This window comes from Letharia lupina (genome assembly GCF_014066315.1).
Source record: "Letharia lupina isolate WasteWater1 chromosome Unknown contig_17, whole genome shotgun sequence".
Taxonomy (NCBI): Eukaryota; Fungi; Ascomycota; class Lecanoromycetes; order Lecanorales; family Parmeliaceae; genus Letharia; species Letharia lupina.
In genome coordinates, this window is record NW_023502986.1 from 247,088 (window position 1) to 270,650 (window position 23,563).

The window sequence follows — 23,563 nt, forward strand, 5'->3', positions numbered from 1 at the left end:
GTTGGAGATGGTATCGCTAAACATCTTCTTCCTCGCCTTCCGCATCCTCTTCACCCTCACTCGTCATCACCATGCTCTTGTTTCTCTTCTTTTTGCCCTCAGTGTTGTTGACCTTATATCCAGTGTGCGCCTGCCATTCCATAAAACGTTGCTGCATCATCCAATCCCTCAGCTCTTCATCCTCTATCTCGTTTTCCTTGTTCATGTCATTCTTCTCAAGATGCTTGCCTACGTGTTCGAGCCGGTCGGTCCAGCTGCCGGCGCCTTCGAAGACCTTATCCGGGCAGTAAGGACACCTGCTCCGCAGTGGGGGACTCCTCAGCTGTCGGTGGCAGCGGTCCTGAGTCCCGGAAATCCCGCCTTCGAAAGCCGCTTTCTCAGCAGGTGAAGCGGAGGCATGAGGCGCATGCATGCGCTTCACGTGTTGTGTGAAAAGGTCTTTGCGGTCGAAGTCATGATACTGATACTGCAACTCGTTGGCGTTGGCCTTCTTCCCAAGCGACGGCGAGACGGCGGACGAGGGCGTGCAGTTTTTGTGCTTCTCTGGACCGGCGGCGCCGTTTGCGGTGGTGATGGGGTCTGCGCAGGTACCGAGGTCACATCTCCACGTCTCGAGGTGAAGATGCTGGACGTTGATGTGCCGCTTCCATTCGTTCTTGCTGCCGACAGTGGCGTTGCAGCCGTACCGTTGGAAGGTGCAGATGAAGGGGCGAGTGTGCGTGGACAAGACGTGCTTCTTGAGCGTGGAATCGGACGGGAACAGTAATGGACATTGAGTGCAAGGCGTGTGGTTCCGAGTGGATGTGGGAGACGGAACTTGGGGTTTGGCAGTTTTCTTCGCGACCTTGTTGGGGATTTGGGCGGGAAAAACCGGGCCCTTGGACCTTTGAGAGCGCTTGGATGCCAGTCCAGGCTTCCTAGCGGCGAAAGAACCTCGAGCAACACCACGTCCGTGAACGTGACCTGCGGTTGCGGGAATGTATTCGTCGTCGTCGTCATGTTCTGCGTCGTCGTCCATGCTTTCGTCATCCTCATCCTTGACTGAGACTATGCTGGTGCACTTTGGAGCGGGTGCGCCCATGGGTTCGTCGTCTGGAACATAATCGATGGACTCATGATCAGGTGTGCGTAACCCAGTGTTCTCGAGATAGTACGTGTGGCCAGTCTTTTTACTGTGGAGTTCTGGCTTTGCGCAATTGTCCTCGCCACAACTGTCAGGATACTGCTGGAGTTCCTGAGGCGAAACACTATAGCCATTGAGGTAAGGTGATCCGCCGACGTGATCAAAACATATGCTAACTCCATGACTGTCTTCGTTCCACGGAGGCAGCTGATTGTTGTAAGTTCCATCTGCTTCGGACCGACTGTCACTGGTGTGGGGAGTCCATGAGTCACCTCCTGAACAGCTGGTGTCTTGCTCTGTTGATGTCCAGTGTTCGCCCAATACGTTTCCTTTGGGTATTTCAAGTCCATGCGGTCGTTGATGTGGGTAATAGTTTCTTCCAAAATAATCCGCGTGGCTCATTCGCCAAGCGTGGGGTGCATCAATGATGCTGCAGTCTTCCGAAAATCTCATATAGGGCTGCATACCTCGAGCTCGGTAGATTGATTCTTCTCTAGATACGTCCATGGCTGGAAAACCTGCTTCCTGGTACATAGATGGAGACCATTCGCTGTTTCTATGCTCGCCAGGGATCAATGTCCGCTCATGCTCTTCTTCTCGCGTTTCCATGTGTGGCACGCCAGGAAAAGGGCGAACAGCTCTCATGGCGATGAAGTTCCAATTAGCAAGGTTGAAGTATTGACTCATGCAGCAGTGAAGAAAGGAGTTGAAGGGAAGAGTCTTGGTGTCCCTCAGAAGGGGTAAAAAAGGGTTCGAGCGAAAGATGGCCTGGGTTGATGGACAGGAGTTTGAAGCCTGATGGGAGCTCGAATGGTAAAAGAAATGGTGAGTCAGATTTAGTAGGCTGCCGAGGGTCAGGGCAGGCGGCAAGTGAGACGAGCCTGTTTTATCAATAATGGACCTTTAGCAGATAATGACGAACACGGAGAGATTATGGATGTAGTGAATTCAAAGGAGACAATTGAGGCGAAGCATTCCCAGGAGGCTTTGCGTTGGGCATACAGGTAAGTGCACAAAAATGATTGAGCACATGCAGGACTTATAGGGGCTTGTGTCAAACTTGTGCCTCCACAATAATGCGAACTAAAGAAATTCCCATCCGAAGAGCCGCACCGTGATTTCGGTAAGGTCGTTCCAGGCGATGGTGCGAGTGATTCTTAGAATCCCTGCAAAGTGTGTAGATTCGTTTTCAAAGTCAATGATAGGAGCATCAACTACAATGGCAGATGCAACCCAGATCCTTCGGTAAGGGTGTGCTCGAGCGTTAACTCTGCCTGATCCGGGGCGCAGAAGGAGGCATGATCATCGAAACATTAACTCCTGAGAGCTAGACTCGAGACTCAAATTAGTGGAGGTAGGGTGAAGATGACTGCAGGAACGGGCGGCCGTGAAGATGAATAGCGAATAGCCCCACACCTTACGGCACCAGCCGCCTTGATGCGCTATGTGCCTGCGGTGGGGTATTATTGGGGAGGCCAGTGAAGAGTGCTGCTCCATCAGCTGAGGCTGATGCAGTGTAGCATGTTGCATCGATTGCGCCGTCGGTGCATGCATACATCTCGGAATACCGAACAGGTCCAGTAAGATCACGACGGGCCAGGCGAAAATGTGCTAAACATTCAGCCCGTTCTGTCGTTTAACCCGCGCTATAGGAAGTCGCACAAGTTCTGGCAGTCCTGGCAGTCCTTTCTTGCTGCATGTTGATGTTACTAGTCCTTTTCCTTTTTCCCGAGAGCCTGCAGGACTTCGTGGGAAAGGAACGCTTGATTCGAGCGTCTAAAGGCTTAGTGAGGCTCTTAATACCACATCGAGTGTGGTGCGTTCCTGCGCCTTGAGATAGGGCAACGCCCCGTTTTGCCTATGTTAAGATTTTAGCGCGGCGGAGGGTAGGACTCAGTCTGATGATGATCCATGTGGCATGATCCAAGCCACCACTCGCTATCAACCGTTCGTATAAACCAATGAATACCAAAGGACTAATCACTCGTAGGGTTTCGATGATGCATCTCGCTACCGGTGCCAGTCCGGTTTGACAGTTAAGCGCCCATGAACATTTGGCATTTGGTGACTGGAAAGTGGTGTTGGTGTCTTGTGCGGCTCTGAACCCATTTTCTTCCCAGGGTGACATTCGCGTGCCCCATTTCTGCTGCTGCTGCATGCTCGAAACGGAGATATTCATCAGTCTCTTGTCAAATATGCGGTCATGTCCGTTCATGCAGAAAGTCGGCTTTTCTTTTAGCAAGCTGATGTAGCCATGTCCTTCCAGGACCGTAAGTATGAGTTATTGGTAAATGGCTTCTGCATCCACCCGATCTGGGCTGCGCGAAACTTGTGAGAACCAAAGTTAGCACAGCTTGAACATGTGACAAGATAGTGTCTCAAAGCAGCTGAGAATAATAGTAGAAGTTGTAAAGGTGAGGCAGATTTTGATTTTCTTGCAGCTGTAGCGCTAGCAAGCCTCACCGGCGAAAATCGCGCCAAGGCCGTGGCTGTGTCCCTCTGGCAGTGATGGCAGTGATGGCAGCCAACTCTTCTGTGAATAAATCCAGTAGACCCATTGACCTTTGAGCTATTACTCCAGACAGCTTATACTACTGTCTGCCGCCAGCAGTGACTATGACCTAAACATGCAGCATTTAGCATGGTTGGAGAATCGACTGCCACAATGATTACATCATCTGCATGGACCAGACCCCCATCCCCTGCTTTTCCAGCCAATTCCTGCAGCCAGCTATGACTCAGCCCAAAGGGCGAGAGTCATCAAGAGAGATACTGTAGACCGGCTTGTTTTTATTTTATTTTTGTTATCTTTGCTTATTTTAACCAAAAAGCACAGGGGTAACTTCTAGAATCAGGAGAACTACTATCCCATTGTGCCGGCCATGAGTCAGGGAAAACATCGACTGCCTTATGTGCTTCTAGTCCGGTTTTCGCAACGATTTCAAGGCCCCATTGTCCAAGATACCATGGCTTCTTCCATACAATTTGCCGCAGATAAGGTTTGGGTACTGGAACTTCCCTTTCCGTAGGCTTTCAGGCAGACCTGCAATGTGGATGGGATCTGGCCATCCAAGTTAAGTGTGCGTTGCTGCCTACGGGGCTGATCGGGGCCTTCACAGTGGTTTTGGTGATGTTACATACCCCCAATCTTGGACAAGGAAATTCATGTTGCGCCGGGATTCACTAGTCCCCAGCGCTCGATTGAAAGCCTAAGGACACTTTGTATTTGCAGAACTGACTCGCTTTGGTACTCCTCAATCTCGTCTCTACTCTGATCTAATTCATATACTCTCGTCTCTCAACAATCTCAAAGTACTATGCATGCAATAGTAGAAAAGCAAGATTGAAATCTTCAACTCTCTCGCCCGACAACAAGCCAACACAACCCAGGTCAAAGGCAGATCGACACATCTGAACCTCCTTCATCACAGCATCTCCCTCGGGACATTGCAGAAGATTGACAGTCAATGTCCGGTCTCGTTGCCTTTGTCTGCGTCAGGTGTCCGCCGTGCTTGATTTTGATAGCGAAGAACCTCTTACCTTTCAAAATTCAACAGGGCTGACTGCAACGAGGGCAATGCTTGCCGGGAAGCACCCACTGCTCAATGCCTTTCTCGGCACAACGTGGGCACTTAACGCCGGGCATCTTGCACGGCACCTGTTAGCCAACAAGAAGAGCCCGTAGATTAGATGTGAGAGACTTACAGGCGCGCCACGTGGATCACCTAAGCCTGCGCGGAGAACAAATGTAGGGACACCTGGATCCGTGACGAGCCCCTCGGAAGACTGGTTGTCCTCGAAGTCGTCATGGTCATGGTTACGAGGCGTCTCGAAAGGCTCGGTGGCTTGAAAGTCGTCGTGGTTATGAGTGAAAGGCATCGTGAAAAAGCTGTGTGAAGGTTATGAAGGGTGTGAAGATGGACTGACAGTGTGCAGTATTGACGTGGTATGGAAGGCTAGTGAGTCTGTGAGCTTTGATTCTCTGAAAACGGGGGATAAGATGCTGATTATGTAGACAATCAGAATACCTATCTGTGAGTTTCGAAACTCGCTTCTGCATGGCCCGATCATCTCCGCAATCCGATTCATACAATCCCTTCTCACCGCGTCGCGAGGTATCATTTTCACAAGACGAGGGCCCCGTTTCCAAGACTGACTTGGACCCTTCCAAATGCAATTCGCTTTCATCAGACACGCACAAAGACATCGATCGATAGCTCTATTCTACACCGATTGATAGTCCCAAAATTTACACCGAGACAAGGGCCCGCATATGCTCTTTGGGCATCGATTGCAAAAGGAGAACATCCTTGGAAGCCTCTTGGCGTGCTCCAAGTTGGAGACTCTGAGACCATCCTGCGGTCAAGTAGCGCTCGGATATCAGCATTAATGGCAACGGAAAGGCTCCAACCAGCGCTGCTAGCCGGGTCATTCATATGGCCTTGATCAAGAGATACGAGCTTAGGCGAATTGACATGGGCAGAATTGTGCGGACAGCGATCACGTTCGATAAGCGCCAGCATACTTCGGATGTTCTGCTAGCTTTATGAGCAAGACCAGAGTCGATCCAATACATTCCGCCGTTACAAATGAAATGCTGCTCACCAAAAAGCCTAGTCCTCTGCTCGCGCTTCTGTTGGACATTATACGCCGCCCAAGGCTTGCAATGCAGGCATGAGTTGAGCAGCATCATACAACCCACACCGCTGCCTGTGATGATATGTAACACGATTGATAGACTTGATATTCTGGAGCCAAGGCTTGGCCATTGTCGCCAGGATCACCGATCAGAAGGCGCTTATACAGGCAATGGCCATGCTGCTAGAAGTCAGGGGTTTTTGCCAGTCACCGACGACTTATGTCGACCTCAGTCAGTCCTTTTCGCTCACCTCCTATTTCGCAGTTGACATCTTTTGAACTTGGAAATTCGAGCCTTATGGTGCAAATTCTACCCACCGCTGACCGCCACATGATGCCTGATAGTTCTGAAGGGTCTGTCCGGCTACTCACCTCAAGTGCTGCGACGCATCACAGGAAGTTGAAGGCCACTTGAAGAGGGGAAGGCATTGGTGGCATGCAGGGTAAAAGGCTAATGCAGGGCAGGAGCCATCATTCCGGTCTGCAGGTCACTCACCGCTACTAATCTGCCGCTCTCCTTGGATTATGCGGCGAGTATGGATGTCAACTTCATCAAATTCTGTACATATCGTCGTCGAACAATGGGACATTGAAATCCATGTCATCCTTTGGATGTACCAGAAGCTTTCAGTGAAGTTTGTAAAGGTATTCGAAATCGAATCGTATGCTAGTACTCCAAAGCACTAGTGTCCTGGTTTTTGCTTTCTAGAAGTCTCAAAGCGGGTCACGGTAGCATGCTTTCTCCGCTCGCCTGCATGAATCCCGAGATACCTGGAGAGCCTCTTAAGTCCCAACAGCTTCTTGCCGAGACCTCCGAATCTCAGCTGGGCTCCTCGTGGCTCGAATCTCGGGAAAGGCGCAATCTTCATGGCTATGCACGCCAAGGCAGCCCCTCGATCGAATATTGAATCAGTCCAAGCGAAGTCTAACCCCGCAGGCTTTCGTTACGAGAGAGCCATGTCGTAGTCCACTAGGCAGCTCACCACAAGCCTGCGAAAATTGACTTCGTAATGCATTGACGACAGGTCGTAGCCTCGTGGCGCCATTGCGGTCAGGTCAGAGTCTTCTGAATACACACCAAAAGCACACCTTTACTCTCAAAGCCAGCGCCATCAAGCAAATGCACAAAGCGATAGCCTGCTCTTAGACGATCGAGCCTGATGCAAGCCCAAGCAGCAAGGTCATCTTTGCCAATCTCATCGTCTTGTATCTTAAATCTATCAATCGATCGAATTAGCTTCCGAAGCGTGGAAAATCAATTTTTTGATAGCGTCGATGGATCCATAATTGACGCCTCGGCGCGCAATTAGTACTCAACACGGACGCAGGCAGAACAGAATAAAGTAACAAGTGATGAGAGGTAACATTATTGACGCAAGAATAGATAGCGTCACCCTGCTCGCCAGACCCAACCATCATCTGGCCTTTTTCACTTCTTCACACCGAAATCTTGTCACTCCAGCTTCTCGCTGATTGTCAATGCCCAGCTCTATCAACCAGCAGGACCAGGGAAAACAAGAGGTGCGCAAGGAGGAAAAGCGCAAATACCTGAGGAAACTCAATTCTTCCACCACCCCCGGTATCTCCTTGAACTCGACCTTCTCAGCCCCAAAATCTACCTCCGTACCCTTCATCGTTCTGCTGCTCCATTTGTACTCACCTTCTTTAGCCTTGCCACCACCTTCGATGGGCTCGCCAGTGCGCTCTGCTGGCTTCTCAACGTGGAGCTCACATTTGACGTAGGGATGGAAACCGGATGGTCTGGTATCGCCAAGCGGGAGCGGAATACTCTGAGCAGCGAATACCTCAATGGAAAGAGTGAGAATTTTGTGCGCGATAGCGTCCGCTTGGGATTCTGTAGATAATCGCGGAATTGCTGACGACGTCTGATTGCCAAGATAACCATTAGGCTTGAGGATATAGCCACTACTACCGCGGAACATGGCCTCATTAAGCATCATACCTTCATCCCATCGTTGCCAATTGAGTGCCACCATCTGCACGCCCTTCCGCCAAAAGACAGAAGGGTCCAAATTGTCGCTTCTGACACGCATGCCAGAAGGAAAGGCCCGCATCAGGTAATTGCGATTGTGCGAGAAGAGCGTAGGACCAGACGACGCGTGTACCTCCATAAGCTTCTTCTCCGAGAGCGAGAACACGTGGGTAGGCAGCATAGCTTCGGGAGCGGTCAATGACTTGAAGTGGTACGCTCGCGTGTAGATGCCCAGGGCAGACAGAGATGGCACGATAGAGGATTTCTTCTTCTCTTTCTCGGGATCATGGGTGGCGTGGAGCTCTTCGTTTTCCGACGCAGAGGATGACGACCCACCCCTTGATTTGGAACGGAGGTCAGAGGAGACTGCATTTTTCCCAGGTCGGAGCTTTGCTGCTGCTTTCTTGGGATTGCTATATTTCACTTTGACAAGAATCTTGCAGCGGAGTGAGTCTGGACTGGGAAGTGTTGTGCAGTCGGATACTGGTAGCGGGACTAAAAAGCCCTTCCAAACAGATTTCATAATTTCAACCATTATCTCCTGCTGCTCTGCGCCAGCGTGGACTTCGAGGCTGACTATGACCGGGAGATCACTATCGTAGGAGTCAGCATTGAGACTTTGTCTCACACTGGCCATCATACCTTTTCGAGAATGCTGAATCTCGTATGGCCTGGCAGACATCTCGAAAAGGCACTTCCTTCGTAAGAGTGTGCCCGTGGAGGACCCTTGGTTCGGCCCGTGTAGCCGTAGAAGAAGAGGTCCAGGGTGCAGGCATGTCCAAGAACTCATCCGCACCTTCTGTCTCAGGAGGTGTAGAGGCGGCAGAGCTTTTCTTTCTGTGAAAATGTTTGAAGGGACCGTGATTGGAGAACGTTTCAGGCACGTGTGGTCTGAACCTGTGCCTCTTTTCTTCGCTGGAATTTCTTTGAGCCTCATCGGAGGAGGCCTTGGGTTCGCCGTCCCAAACATCGATCTCGATGCATCTGCATCCACGTACGAGGACCTTATGTGTTACTCTCGTCAGATCTCATACGCCTGAACGTGGGTTCCGTGTAACGGAAATGTAAAGCTCTCCTTCCTATCATTAACGAGGGAGACGTACATTCTTGTATGCATCCGTACTGGCTGTGCTGTAAAGCTGATTTCCTGTCAAGTATGTGTTGTGGCTGCTGTTAACGAAATAATTGGAGATTGGGTGGGTGAGATCTATTGGTGGTGTGGAGTCTGAAGCATTGGAGTCAGACGAGCTCATGTACTTCAGGAACTTGTTGTCGTGCGGAGGCCTTCTAAGCTCTGCGAGTTGCGAAGGAGACAGCTGCCGTTCGCCGGACGAAATTGTCTCCAGGTAACTTAGCACGATTGGGGAGAGGCTTTGGAGGGCGAAGGGTTCTTCGGAGGGAGTCTTTGGGACTGTGATCGGAGCTGCCATTGTGAGGAATGGAGTAGTGGCAGGACTGTCACAAATCGTTTCGCAAGATGTACCAAATATGGGGCTGTCCGTCCCGAGAAGGCTTCATGTAGCGGCGCAGTCAGCACGGACTGAGGCGATAGACAGTCAGCGCGAGCGCAAGTGGGTAAAGTATGAGCGTGAAATGAGCATGCAAGTTTTCAGCCAACTGTGTTGAGACTAAGAGGTACGTCGAGCCCATACTCCCAAGAGAGTCTCCAGTATCACTTTGTGCATGGCGGGGTTCTCAGGTCATTCTTGTCATTGAGGATGATATGGCAGGCTGCTCTCTTCTCTAGAGTGATGTTCAGCATGAACAGTGAAGGGTATAGTCGTAAGTGTAATAGTACAATGGCGATTCTAAGTTCAGATGGGATGATTGCTCTTGCATCCACTTGCTCTGAAGATTAATCTACTGAGAGTGAGACAATAAAGCGACCTATAACTTCAAGGGTCCCTTCCGTCCTGGGCGACAAAGCGGTACCTACTTTAGACTAAGGTAGAATAAGGTAAGCCCCACACGGGAAGAGCCGAGAGGAACCCTGCCTCCCTGCAAAATGCTCAACTTCACTCCCTCGACTCCATCCCGTCCCAGCTTCCCTCCTGGCTCGCCTTCCTTTTATCATCATAACCACGCATTACATGACAGGAAGAAGAGCATACAAGTACTGAGTGTGGTTTTGTTCGATGAGACGACGAAACTTGGAAAAGGAATCTCTGGGCTGTCAATCTCAGACTTCTCATTCTATCTTGTCATAAGACAAAAGACTCATACATGGATGATACTACTCTACCTGCAAGTGAAACCGATGGACTATGTGAACAATGTGAACAATGTTACACACTCCTCAAGACTATCTGCCATGCTAATCTACCACGCTCTTTCCGGTCGAGATCCCCTCAACCACTGCGGGCACTTCCAGCTTCTCTCGCGCCTTGCAACTTCCTCCTTGCAGCTTCCTCTGCGCAACTTCCTCTTGGCTCCATCAGGCTCATCGTATCAATCAGGAGCATCAGCTCCAAGCGTGAATAACTAGATGGGAATAAAATCACTGATTTATTAGATAATCTGAGTAGATCCATTGCCTGCCTCCAACCGGCCCTGTGATAAAGATTAACCGAGAGTCAAGGCCACACATCCTATCCTCTCTATGTGGCATGGCTTTTCTTCTATCAAAATTTCATTTGGACGGTGCACTTCTGGTGTGTCAATGGTGCGGGAACGTGCTTCCTTGCCCAATTGTTGAGGTACATGCGGTCTTGCTAGCTCCTTTATAGCACATTAGCACATGGAAGCTGGTCAACAATCAACACTTCCACTCCCTCTTCTAAACATACCTCGATATCCTTCCAACCAAACATTTTCATTGCTCTAATGCACTGACGACGCAACCACACATTATCTTCCCTTCCCTCTATTATTCGCTCTCTACTTTTCGATTCCCTTGTTTAGCTTCCACTTCAACTTCCACTCTTTGCCACGCTCCTGCACTCGATCAAAAATAATGTCACACCTTGGCTCAACCACAACCTCTCAAACAGTATGGATGCTCCGGTCGCATTGAGGTCTGATCTATCCCTCCCTGCTTGACGCTGTAATAGCACAGGCTGATCTCTCATGCTTTCCAGCGCGACACCTTATGGCATTCCCGAAGGCCGTCACATGATACCTGGAAAGACTTACGTTGGCATACTTCCAGGGCATACACGACCAGCGTTTGTTCGAAAAAAACCCGTGGACGCTGGCCGGCCTCCTTTATTTCTTACGCAGATTCTCGGCTCCTCTCGACGCGCGTACTCTGTCGAGACGCCACGTAAGCCAAGCATGTTTTCTCGCTCTCGAAGTGATGTGTACTACGACTATGCTACCGCCAGATATCGACCTAAAATATACGTCGACCAGTCCCCTGGCCGAACCATCACAAGCATACAACAAACATGCGCCTCATGCGGCAAATTCCGCTCTGCAAGATGGCAGTCCCACCATCCTTTGATAGCTGGCCCGCCACCCAGACCAGGTCTTTGCGGAAGATGTCGTGACAAGCACACTTCGAGCGAGGAAGAAAGGCCCAGGCATCGCCGGAGGCGCCACCAGCAGCGGCGCCGAGATTACACAGAGTCAACAGACGACAGTTATAACACCAGTAGGGAGCTGAGGCGAGCGACGCGAAGAAATTGTCCGTATACTAGAGACTATAGGAGCCGAAGCCTGGCAAGGTCGCCATCCAGGGAGAATGTGCGCATCGTAATCGCAAACCAAGCTGGAGATCAGATACGACCAAAAAGAGAATTAACACGAAGCTCTTCTATGGAACCCGTTCGAATCATTCGCCGTACAGAGGTCGTCGACCTGCCTGAAAAATCCCCACGCACTCGGTCCGTACTGAGGAGCTCTAGCCGCGCGGAATACATGGACAGCGCATCCCAGTATATCAGCGATTTGGATCCACCACGGTATTTACCCAGACCCCGCACAGTGAGCCGGGTGCCTTACATCGAAGATGTAGAGCAACCTCGATACCTTTCTAGGCCTAGGAGCTTGAGTCACATGAATTATGTCGAAGAAATGGGAAGGCCTAATTATCGTTCCAGACCAAGAAGTGTGAGCCGGGTGAGTTATATCGAAGACTCGGACGGTCCACGATTGCGTCGCGGAGTAAGAAGCTCGAGTCAAGTCCGATTTATCGATGAGACAGATGAAGCGGTGCCTCTTTCCACGCCGAGAAGCCTAAAACGGCGACGAGTAGGATATTATGATGGCCCACCAGATGCCGAGAAATCAGAGCAACAAGCTTACTCTCGTGCGCCATCCGACCATCGCTCACCGCAACGAGCAGCCAATGGTGACGGCGGCGCCGTGCTTATTGAGGAGACCATCACACCGCACTCTCGGGCGTCGCGAAAGGCCATAGAACACGATCGGGGCGTTGAGCTTAACGAAGAGCAGTTCAGACCGCATCGTCGCCTAAGCTCGCAATCTCAGGAAGGCTTTGAGCCAATTCCAGGAACGGTCTCCGATCACAACTACAGACGGCAGTCGGAGACAAGGTCCCAGGCATACGAGTCTGACCATGATGCAACACCGCGTCCAGCCTTTCGTCATGCGCAAGTGTCGCAAAGCCCTGACGATGTTGAGGATTCATCCAGGCATCACGGCTCATACATTGATTTCGAAGGGGCAAGATCCTACAGAGGTTTCTATTCACCAGCGCTCAAGTCGAGAGAGCCAAGTCGACAGCCCATGTTCACTGGACCCGAGACACCTTACAGAGAAAGACGTGAGCGCGTTCGCGAGTCAGACGAGTCCTCCGGTCCAGACAATGACGACTACCCTCGGCCATCCCCAATGAGCTATCGCCATGTTGAAGCCCCTGAGCCCCCAGGTCCCCGTTCAGACCTTCTCGTCGAGATGCTCCAAAATGCATCCATCACACCACCAAGTGCACAAGACGCAAGAGGCCGGCTCTCTCAACGCGGATTTTACAGCGGATGGGATACCCTTAGCCATTCCTATCCTCGGCGGTCCTATCCCAGCGAAGACAGCGATGATGGGCATACAAGGTCTAAGGATTGGCGTATGACTGGAGAAACGCTAGACGGTGGCTCATCGCTGCACGAGCCAAGTTTGAAGAGCGACGCTGAATATGATTGGATGACTTAGGAGTGAAGAGAAGTGGTAACGAGTAAGGCTTCACCTTTGATGATGGCCGCTGGACGATGCACAACGTATTTGGAATGGGACAGCTACCGATCAGCTTGATCGAACAAAGGCTTCAAGCCCTTGGAGAGTGTGTTGGAGCCTGAGTAGCAAGTGTTGGAGGACGGCATCGCTGGACGAGCCTTTGAACCGCAAGATTTTGAAAGAGGAACTGAATTAGGAGTAGCGTCTCGTCACCGCAGCGGCACGGTAGTAAGAACTAGTCGTTATCATATTCCATCCCTTCGAACAGCCTCCTCCGTGAAAAGCGTGCGGCTAACCTCCCTCTCGAAGTGAGGACCTACCAACCACCACCTCCTCCCCCACCAGCATCTGCTCCCCATGAATTGTCACCGCCTGCATTACAGTCCCCATTGCCCTTGCCTTCGTCCTTCTTATCATCATCCCCACCCCAGCCTTCATATCCTTCGCCCCCATTGTTGCCCCAGCTATCCCCACCTTTATCGTTGCCGCCCTCATTGTCATTGCCCCAATCATCAGCCGCTTTGGTGTCACCGTTGTCGTCGCCCCGATTGTCAGCAGATTTAGTGCGGCCGCCGCTGTTATTGTTGTTGCTGTTGTTGTTGTTGTTGTTCCAATCACCGCCTCCGCCATTATCGTTCCCACCCCAGCCATTGTCATCTTTCTTCTCCCCGCCATTGGTTTGGTGGGTAATACCCCAGTCATTGCCACCATTGCCACTCTCTTCGGCTCCATTGGAGACTTCAGCATTCCCGTTGTTATTCCAGTCGCTCTTGCCATTGGCATTACTGTCACCGTTCCCGCCCCACGACTCTCCTCCATTGCCGTTGGTGTTGTTATTGCTATTCTCATTTCTGCCCCAGTCGCCGCCATTGGTATTGCTCGTCTCATTGCCGTTGCCAGAGCCTCCTTTCCCGTTTCCCTTCTGCGTGTCATTTTTACCCCATTCTCCTGCATTGCCATTTCCTTGGCCGTTGGTTGGACTAGTGGTGTTCACCCAGTCATCTATAGCTGGCACGTCTTCTTTGCTGGTTTCCAATTTGCTCAACTTCTCATCTAATTTCTTGACGAACGTCGCCTGCCCAGAGGAGTCACTTTCAACCACGCTGAGCTTTGACTTGGTCTTCATGAGTTCGTCAATAAGGTCCTGCTTGGACAGCGAGGCGAGCCTTGCTTTCTCGTCGACTTCGGGCTCGGTGATAGTCGTCTTCAGCATGTGTTCTACGATTTCTTTGTCCCTATACTTGAACAAGAACACTGCGTACGGGCTCTCATGTGTGTCCATGTACCTCGGCTTATTTCTCTTGTGCGTATACGCTGCTGGACGCCCAGGACGTACTTGATGAGACATCATGTTGCGTTGCGCGACCTCGGCAGGGATGCTGTAGACAGGTCCCTTGAGTTCTTCGGGAGACGGTGCATGTTCTTCCTCCATCTCGGCTTCGGCAATTATGTTTAGATTTCTCCATTTCGACCAATAGGGCTTCGGCTTGGGTGGTGTGGATATAGAAAAGGTTGGTGGAACTTGAGCCACCACTGGCTTCGGCTCCCCTTGATTCCGAGACGCTACGGGTGAGGCCCATGCGCCTGGGACGGAAGCCTTCTTCACGGCGACTGTAGGACCAGAAATACTGGATGCTTTCTCCAATGGCTGTAGCCAATCGAACGGCAAAGGTTTCTTGTTCGATGTGACTGAAGCCGTTTTGGGTTTGATGGAGGCTGGCTTCGAACCTTTGGCCCTAGAGTTACCGAAGCTCAAAGCAGAGCCTGCCTTCTCTCCGCTCGCAGCTGGTTGATTGCTTGTGGGCTTGTCCTCTGTCTCAGGATCTTTTGCCCCTGTCGTAACTTGCATCGTGTCTTCGCCACCCCATGTATCGGACTGCCGGCCAGCGTCGCCTCCCCAACTGTTGCCCTGCTTACCGTTGTTGCCTGTAGTAGCTCCCCAATCATCGTTCTTTTTAGTGCCGTTATCTTCGGTCGCTCTCCATTCGTCGTTTCTTTGTTTCAAATCAATATTCTGGTTCCCTGCCCAGTCATCGTTATTGCCATTGGATTTATCGTTGGGAGGGTTCCAGGCACCGTCATCTCTCTTTCCATCATTGTTTGGGGCATCCCAGCTGGAGGCGCCGCCATTGTTGTTCCAGTCGTCGTTCTTCTCCTGAGACTGATCGCCACCAGCGTTCCACTCGTCATTCTTCTGAGCGTTAGGATTTCCAGCCCCTCCCCAGTCATCGCCGCTGTTTCCAGTGTCTCCAGAGGCACCCCAGTTATCGCCATTGTTGCCCTGATTCGGATCGTCGTTGCCTCCCCAGTCATCGTTTCTGCCCTGGTCCTGGTCATTGGACTCGCCCCAAGCCCCTGGAACATTATTCGGATTTCTTGAGACAATGGAGTCCTTCTTGCTGCCTTTCTTGCTTCCTGGCTTGTTCTTTGTCTCGTCTACTGTCCCCCAAGCTTCCACATGGGTCTGCGGCTTAGTCTCAGCGTCATCCGTGAAGTCTCCCGTGGGTAAATTGGCCGTCCAGGGATCGAATGCGGCTGGTAGTCCTCCATGTCCTTTTGAAGGCGCGTCTCCTTGCGTCCACTCCTTCAGCGCGGGTGGTCCGCCATTCCAATTTCTCATTGCCTCAGAAGAGGCGATCGAGTAGCTGCCAGGTCCTCCACCTCTGAGGTTTAGGGGGGGTGCGTTCTCCTGATCCGTTATGCTTCGAGGTTGGCCGGAGCGGCCACGTCGAGGTCCAGCAGGAGATTGGCTCTTCTGGAAGTCCGATTGGAAGTGGTCCCGAGACTCGCTGCGTTTATCCCATCGTTTAGTCTTCTCCAGAGCGTTGCTGCTATTGGACCCTTGGCCCACAGGATTCCAAGTTCCTGTGTTCTCACTTGTCATCTCAATTCTGCCCATTTTTGGCTCGTCAAGGGGTGGCGGTGGTGGGCCCCAGTCATCCCAACCCCCATCTGGGCCGAAAGTCTGAGCCTTGCACCCAGACTTTGACATTGACTCGAGTTGAGGATCGCTTGCCCCATCGAAACGTCCCGGCGTAGACGGTTCATTACCGTCAGAGCTCTCGTCTGGAAAGGGCTTGTTCCCAATGATGGGCCGCTTATCGGAGGGATGGCAACGAAGTACAACAACTTCAATGGTGCCGACGTATTCGCCATCATGTGGAGGCCGTTCGCCATCTTCGACAGACGAATCAGGGACTAGAGCATTGACATGAGCAGTCGGAAATTCAATGGTCAGATTTCTGACTGACCTATCTTCACCTTCTCGAACCCCCACTGCTTCCCCTCAAAAGTACCATCCCATAGAAGTTCTTCCTTCTGACGTACAATGAAGTCAACTTCAAATTTCTTTCGCGAGGTGTTTTCGTTCGGGATCTCTAGATTGCGTCGATTGCGGTTGCATTGATAAACACCATCCATCTAGAGACAAAAAGAAATTAGTGTAAATTAGTATTTAAAACAACTCGAATCAAACTTACGTAAACAAAGACAGCCAAGCCAGGCGCGATGTAACCGTGTGACCGCAAGTGTATGGAGAAAGGGGTCGGTGTTGAGGGAACGGCGATGAATGTCTCGACGTAGCCATCGGCGTAGATGGTGTGGTATTCTTGCAATGGGAGTCTCGAGCCTGCCCACTCCACATTGCACGTGAGTTGCTTGAGGGTAGGCATCATAAGTTTTCTGTTGCAATTGGCCTTGCCAAGCGCGTTGCTGATCAAGAACTCGCAGTCTTCACAGCATCGGTCCAGGAAGTCTTGATACTAATTGGCCTCCTTGAATTGTGGAGACGATGACTTGTTTGCGGTGGTCAAAGTTGATGGGTCTCCGCGTGTTGTTGTGTTGATGGATTTCCGAGTCATAGGCAGCGAGTACGCAGTACTTTCATCTACTCAAGTTGCAATTTGAAACTGCAGATCAATGAGCAGAAATGTGATGTAAATCAGAGTCGAGCTCAGCAGAACAATCGGCTCTCCAAGGGTACGTATTCCGGCTCTCGGTTGATATATGTCAACACTTCAAAACCCAAATGCGCGATTAGTTGCCCTGTGCCTAAGACCAAGAAAGCGAGGCTTTAAGCAAGGAAAGAAAGGAACGTCGCTCTTAAATGAACGAGGTAGAGCACGAGTTCTGCTCTGTATCCATCTAGAATCACGTAGGCGTGGTCTTCATTCCTCGACCACGAGATGCAGACAAAGGCCGGCCAAGGTCGCTCAAAAGGTCATTACAACAGCCCACTGTCCTGCGAAATCGTCCGCGGTCACGGTAGCAAGCGTCTCACCAGGACTGGATAGCACAATCTTTCTCTAGTATCGTTGAGCTCATCTCGGCTGTATGCCATTCTACTCGAGGTCATACGAGCAGTGGGAACCACTGCTCTCTTCTCAGAGTTCGTGTTCGTAATGCCGCCACGTTGAGCACTTCTCCACAAAGTACGTCTGATCTATCTTGGAAGGTACAGGTGCAGATTCAAGCAGCTCCGCAGATGATCAGAAAATACGTCCAATATTGTATCAAGGTTTTGTTGACCATGTAACAATGCTTTCATGTCCGACGCCCGTTAGATTTCAGGCCCATGCAGATGCCGTCTCACCAACGCCAGAGTCCGTGCCTCTATTTGTTATATACAAGGAAATTCTTGAAGTTGTCCCAGTAATCTGAGTCCACGTATCTGGATGGCAAACGTTAGCCTATTTAAGAAAAAGGAGAAGTAGTCCCCAAGGTCTCTGATTCGGAAGGTTGTAGGGCACTAGGAACTCCACCTGAGGCGTTCTCGGAAGGGAAACGGTCACGTACATGTACTGCATACTGCTCCTCAGACTCGGCTGAATAGTAGCCGGATACCATCTGAAGATCCACATCACCGCTGCCCAGCTCAAACTTGCAAAGACTGGCCATGCATTGCCCTCCACCTTTTCTCTCAGCTCTCTTCCCATTCCCACACCTCCCTGACTCTTCCTTTGTACCGTCAGCTTGGCAAGTGCAAGCATGACTCTGGCGAAGACGTATATGACAATCTGCTGGTTGACGCTGCTTTGTATACCACGCCCGAAGACGGTGTAGCCGCCTATCAGGCCGGCGAGGAAGGTGTCAAACGAGCGTTCTTTCCCTGTGGGAGATGTACGGCGAAGACAGATCATGGAGAATTTATAGACAACAGCAAAGGAGGCTAGGTTGCGGGCATGGGTGCGGGTGGCTTTGTAGATTAGGTGGAGTTTCTCTCGGACACTGTAGAGTAGTCAGAGATGATGCTGAATCTTAAAGAGGGACAATGACGTACGGGTCCGAACGGAAGAGGAAGACCATGCTATGAGAGAGCTATTAGTACAAGATCGTCGCTAGCCAACGCGTATCCAAAGGTGTAGCTCCTACACAAGGGCGTGAGGAAATCGGACTTTGGCCCCGTAGACGGCACCATTGCGGGCTGCTTTGACGAGGGCCAGGTAATCGGCATATTGAGGATTGAGAATGATGTTATTGACGGTCTCCTGTACCATGTCAGCTGAGGCCGATTGACATGATCGAGGCGATGTATGTACTTTGACAGCGTCCATAGCTGATTAGGCTAGGGATCAGCGCACACAGCGGGGACTGGAAAGAAATGATATGAGTATGTCTTGCGGATCATTTCCTCTGTTGTGGAGAGAACCAATGGGCAGGGAAGAAAGCGCAGCCGTACAATGGACAATGGGCGTCGTGTGAAGATGCGAAAGTGTCTCTTAAAGACCTCGGCATGGTCGATCCCCACTACCCCTGTTTTCTTAATCATTGGGAAACTAAAAAAAAATGTGCGAATTTGACACCCCCCCATAATCAAAAATCAAAAATTTGAATTTTCCTGTATAACCTCACCACCACTTGTTTTTACAGTCTAAAAATTTTACGATATCTACTTATTATATTAAGTAATCTATCTCTAAATTTTAGAAAGATTTAGATTTTAATCTTATAAGTGAAATATAAAAAGTGAGAATATATCGCGAGCTTGAAAAATTTACCTCGGCTATTTTTTTTACCGCCAAGACTATCTTAAAAAATCTAAGAATTTATTAAATCTTTATTCTATAATAAAACAAATAATTAGAATCTTTTAAAATTCGATATTCTTAATCTCTTATATAATTATTAAAATCTAGAGTTTTTTTAGAATATTATAAGTTATCGTTGTGGGGTTATTTAAGAAAAGCACTTTTTTTGTTTTTTGAAGGGGGGTGCCAAAATCGCGATTCTAGTTTCCCAATGATTAAGAAAATAGGGGTACTCGTACAAATATACTCCGTTGAGCCGCACTACGACGACTTCTTCCAAGATCTACTGTATCTTCTCCAGATGGAGACCATGTCTCAATACTACAATTACAGTCCGAGCAAGAAGTGTACACTTTCAGCCGAACATACTGCAAGGGTACAGGAGCACTATAGTTGTGTGAAGTAATGCTTTGTTTCCTGGCTTGTTCGACCATTTCCTCCAACGACTACCATAAATCGTGCCGTTCTCCAAGTCTTTGTCTATATTACATACACCGAAGTTGGGTTTCTGCCCCCAGAATGTTCTTCATTGACCGGCAGGGCAAACACCTCATAACATCAACGAAAAAAGAAGAGAAGCAACCGCGACGTCTCCGAATCATTCTTCTATTCTTCATCTAACTGCATCATCTCGTTCATGCCCAGCTGCTGTGCTAGATCGGTACCTCGACCGGACCAAGTCGTCGGTTGAAATGCAGGCAGAGTTGGAAGGTCAGAGAATAAGCTTCCGCCCAGACTGGAACAAGGACGAGAGTCGAACAAGGCGAAGTCAGCGGCGGGCTTTCCGGCGTTGGTGGCGAAATCCCCATAGCCTTCGTCGACAATCTCGTTGTGGTAAGGCGAATAGAGCATCTGATTTCCTTGGGCGCCAGGGGAGAGGTTGGGATTCTTGGTGCTTCGAGGCTCTTCCACGGAGATGGAAGGATTACGGCTGTAGACATGGAGGGGACGGGTCTCGATCGACAGCGGTGACGTAGTGTCGAGTTGAATGTTCATGGAAGTGAGGTCTAGGCTGCTAGAACTCAAGTCCAGATTGCTCCAGTCATAAGTGCCACCAAACAGTGGTTCCATCTCATACGATGAAGGGGCGGTTGGGGCAGTGGTGAGAGAATCCATGGAAAGTCGATGAGAATTCGGGGTATAGGACTGTGGAGTGAGGCGATTGTACGAATCACCCCAGCTGAATGTGGGTTCGTATGGAGTGATTGTATCATTTGCGCCCAGATAAGGTGACTCCAAATTTGACAAATGGCTGGATCCGTCACCAGGAGATCCATCAGTCGAGGGGGGCACGCTGTAGTGGCTTATGTACGGACTGGATGAGTCCCCACCAAACTCGGAACCAGATGCGTCAAAGATGTACGAATTTGGTGTAGCAATCTGGGGAGTTGGCGGCGTTTTGCCAACTTTGGAGGGTTTCCTCCCGCTCTTGCCATTGTTCTTGGACCGAACATAAGCCCAGCCATGGGCCTTTTCCATGTGCTGCTTACAATTGCTCTCTCGCTTGCTCTCATAGGGGCAAGGGCGGTATTGGCACTTGTACATATTAGGGGCCATAGAGTGTTTGTCATTGACGTGGCGATCCCGCTCCTTTTCCGTAGGCCACCCGTACTGGGAGTATTTGCAGCTAGGCTCGTTGCACTTCCAGGGCCTCGAGTGAGTCTTCTCATGCTTGGTCAGGTCACAAGGGCGTTTGAACTCCTTCTCGCACTCGCTGCATCTTTGGGCTTGCTTGGCAGCCGCTTGTTCCGACTTGCGGCGTCGAGCCATAGAGTAATGCAGGTCGTCCTCTGGCCCCACGATTGAGTCTGATACGACGACTTCTCCGGTGCGTAAGGAAATCGCCTGGCCGTCCTTGGTTCTCACAAGCTCGGCAGGACGACCTGTACAACCCAATCCGCCGTGTAGGCTAAGCTGTTCATCGCTAGTGATGTTCAGTATGATGACTTCGCCGTCTTGAGTGCCGCCAACGTACGTAGTATAGCCGTTTTCCTCCCTTTCCTTTCCGGCTGCAGCCCTCTCTCTGGAGGCGGTAATCATTGCTGCGTATTGGCGAACCTGTTCGGTGAGATCGAGAAAGTAACCGTTAGAATAGGGTCTGTCGGTTGATCGTTGTTGATCTGATACGTTAAGATGCTGAACGGTCGTATGTAAACACTGGATGGACGACTCGCAGAAGTTGAGGAACGATGACCTAGATACGGAGTATCTCTTTACGTGGACACCCAAACAATGAGCCAAACTCCTTTCCCAGACATGACAAGAACCACTTACAGGCGCCAGCCAAAGGATGACTTTCTCTAAATCTCGCAGACATGTAATCTGCTTCTGGCCCACACGGTATGGAATGCTCTTGACGAGTTGGTGGAAGGCTTTGAGTGTCGGCTCTTTGGTGATGGGAACGATGATGTATCTCTGAATTTGTTCGCAAGCGTATTCGCTCAGTGCATGCTGTGTTCTGATGCGAGCATCGATACCGGACGGGGCATATCCGTTGATTCCAGACCGCACACCGGTGTTAGTGGAAGGTCGTGGGCTATTTCCTTTGCTCAAATTGTCGGCTGCTTGTACATAAGTCTTTGTTGTTGTAGATGAGGTAGGGTAATAATGCTCTCGCGTACCTGCATGATCTCCAGACAAAGACTCTTCGGCACTTGTGACTGAAGAACCCAGGCCACTGTCGGAGGTGTGGTGATGATGTGCTGCTCGTTGCTGAGGCTTAGAGAACGAAGGTTGATCAAGGGCGTCGTCGACGTCCATATGATCGGGGCCGTCGATGTGGCTATCAAGCATGAAACGAGGGACAGGAAGGTCCTCTTGACGAAGAGTTTCTTGACTGTCTGACGAAAACGATTCCAGCCCTGACAAACTGCGATCGACGACACCTAGAAGCCGCTGCATACGATGCTCGCCATTGGCGACAGCATTCTCCAGGTCTTTAGGGCATGTCGGTGATCTCCTGGACAGTAAGGGTATATTTAAGATCGGATCGTCATCGGACGAGGGTGACTTGGAAGAGTGGAAGGTGGCACTCTTCCTTAGCGGCAGGTTGGATTCGGGCGAGGGGTATGCATGGCAGGTGGATGAAGGTTGGCAAAAGGCGAAGGTGGGGGTGCCTCTGGTTTTGTAGCAACGGCGGGGGTTTGGATGTGTGGAAGTCATCCTGAGTGGTCAGGTGGATTCCGGACCAGAATGACTCGTACTTGAAGAAGCGGAAGAGTTAGCAAGTGAAGCATGGATTTTGCGTGTGTGAATGACTCACAGTTTGGTCCTTTTGAATCTTGGCGTGATTATAGTCGACCCGGGAAAAGTAAAAGCCAATTTTGGGCGGCTTCACGATCTTGTGCGCTCGATATGTGTTGAATATGGCGATGATGTTCTCGGAGGTGTCTTTTGCAGATGATGCAGGAACACGCAGGCTCCGAGGCTGTGAGAATATAGGAAAAGGGAATGAAGTCGGTACGTCAATGAGACTTGAGAGGTAGATGGTGGTGTAGTAATGGAGACTGCTGGAGTTGAAGGGGGGCTCAGTAGAGGAAGGATGTCGGTGTGGTAGGCTGTGCACGAATTGGAGAGAGAGCCTTGCGAGGTGATGGAAGGGTCAATTCAATACAATCAAGAGTTCAAACGCTTTCATATGAAACAGAAGCTCTGGCAGAGGCAGCGAAAGGTGGTGGATATTTCTTCATTCTTGGTGGAAAATAGATGGGATGAAAGAGCAGAGGTGTTGACTTGAAGTGGTGGTGAAGCTCCAGGCAGCAGTGACGGACGGGCGAGAATGACCTGTCGGGGGGAGTGTCAGGTTAGTAATCAAGTAGGACCAATGACCGATGGCGGGGTAAATTTAATTGGACGGTTGAAGGATTTTGCCCGACAGGGTTCACCGCTGATCATCCATGGTTCTCTCTGCCCTACCACCCTATTTTAACATGTAAGGTGTAAGGTACTTTACTCAACGGCGCTACCTTATTTACCTACATTATTCGCTCCGTCAACCAAAAAATCAAATTCCCTCAACTTCATTTGCCTCAAACCTGGCATGGTGAATAAAATCTCTCTCTCTCTCCCTCTCCCTCTATCATTAGCATCTCCTCCGTACTACACTGATGATAGGCTCTTTCAATTGCCTCCCATTGGCTCTTTCAACGGCATCATGTTACGTATGAGCCTTTTAAGCCGATGAGCCTACACATTTCCTATCTTGGCGCTTGCGTGTTTTCTTCTGTTCCCTTTCACACTCCCCTGTACCTACTTCACTCCCGTCCGCCTTTTAAGATAGTGACGACTGCATAGTACTCGTCATCTTTTGCCTTTCTCATGCCTCGGTACGACAAGGATAGTGATCCCTCTTGACTCTTGACTCTCTCTCTCTCCTTTTATCCAATCAGGACGATGGCGGGAACTATCTGGCGCTGGAAAAGACGGCAGGCTTGCCCACCGCCTCGTATCTCATGTTCTCAATGCAGGAGGTATACTACTATTACTTTGCCATGCTGCTTCTGGAGGTGTGCAAAAAAACAGATGCCTCGTATTTGTGGTCCCCGTGTAGGTTGCAAGTTTTAGCGCAACACATTTCGTTATCTGGCTGTCCTGAAACTTGATCCAATGGGTCGAGGACAGAACCTCATGCTTGTGTGTTCTTGACGCAACCAA

General features: G+C 50.4%; 7 protein-coding genes across 7 annotated transcripts; 1 reads left to right on the forward strand and 6 right to left on the reverse strand.

The window, feature by feature from the left end:
* Positions 1-16: 16 nt before the first annotated feature.
* On the reverse strand, positions 17-1,768 carry HO133_003263 (uncharacterized protein; the record flags this gene model as incomplete). The annotated part of the gene is made up of 2 exons (XM_037294186.1): positions 17-1,560; positions 1,591-1,768. The coding sequence occupies 2 exons, from the start codon at positions 1,766-1,768 to the stop codon at positions 17-19; spliced, it is 1,722 nt and encodes a 573-aa protein (XP_037149567.1).
* A 2,670-nt stretch (positions 1,769-4,438) lies between these two features.
* Positions 4,439-5,002, reverse strand: HO133_003264 (uncharacterized protein; the record flags this gene model as incomplete). The annotated part of the gene is made up of 4 exons (XM_037294187.1): positions 4,439-4,607; positions 4,664-4,686; positions 4,761-4,769; positions 4,829-5,002. 4 exons carry the CDS (start codon positions 5,000-5,002, stop codon positions 4,439-4,441), a joined length of 375 nt encoding a protein of 124 aa, XP_037149568.1.
* A 1,810-nt stretch (positions 5,003-6,812) lies between these two features.
* On the reverse strand, positions 6,813-9,184 carry HO133_003265 (uncharacterized protein; the record flags this gene model as incomplete). Its single annotated transcript, XM_037294188.1, has 4 exons — positions 6,813-6,978; positions 7,310-8,347; positions 8,397-8,758; positions 8,858-9,184. 4 exons carry the CDS (start codon positions 9,182-9,184, stop codon positions 6,813-6,815), a joined length of 1,893 nt encoding a protein of 630 aa, XP_037149569.1.
* Positions 9,185-10,745: 1,561 nt separating this feature from the next.
* On the forward strand, positions 10,746-12,863 carry HO133_003266 (uncharacterized protein; the record flags this gene model as incomplete). Its single annotated transcript, XM_037294189.1, has 2 exons — positions 10,746-10,768; positions 10,832-12,863. 2 exons carry the CDS (start codon positions 10,746-10,748, stop codon positions 12,861-12,863), a joined length of 2,055 nt encoding a protein of 684 aa, XP_037149570.1.
* Positions 12,864-13,200: 337 nt separating this feature from the next.
* On the reverse strand, positions 13,201-16,555 carry HO133_003267 (uncharacterized protein; the record flags this gene model as incomplete). The annotated part of the gene is made up of 3 exons (XM_037294190.1): positions 13,201-16,082; positions 16,136-16,304; positions 16,364-16,555. 3 exons carry the CDS (start codon positions 16,553-16,555, stop codon positions 13,201-13,203), a joined length of 3,243 nt encoding a protein of 1,080 aa, XP_037149571.1.
* A 940-nt stretch (positions 16,556-17,495) lies between these two features.
* HO133_003268 (uncharacterized protein) lies at positions 17,496-18,436 on the reverse strand (the record flags this gene model as incomplete). The annotated part of the gene is made up of 5 exons (XM_037294191.1): positions 17,496-17,553; positions 17,679-18,110; positions 18,163-18,189; positions 18,255-18,370; positions 18,422-18,436. The coding sequence occupies 5 exons, from the start codon at positions 18,434-18,436 to the stop codon at positions 17,496-17,498; spliced, it is 648 nt and encodes a 215-aa protein (XP_037149572.1).
* A 1,080-nt stretch (positions 18,437-19,516) lies between these two features.
* On the reverse strand, positions 19,517-22,072 carry HO133_003269 (uncharacterized protein; the record flags this gene model as incomplete). The annotated part of the gene is made up of 3 exons (XM_037294192.1): positions 19,517-20,834; positions 20,886-21,121; positions 21,185-22,072. The coding sequence occupies 3 exons, from the start codon at positions 22,070-22,072 to the stop codon at positions 19,517-19,519; spliced, it is 2,442 nt and encodes an 813-aa protein (XP_037149573.1).
* Positions 22,073-23,563: the final 1,491 nt, after the last annotated feature.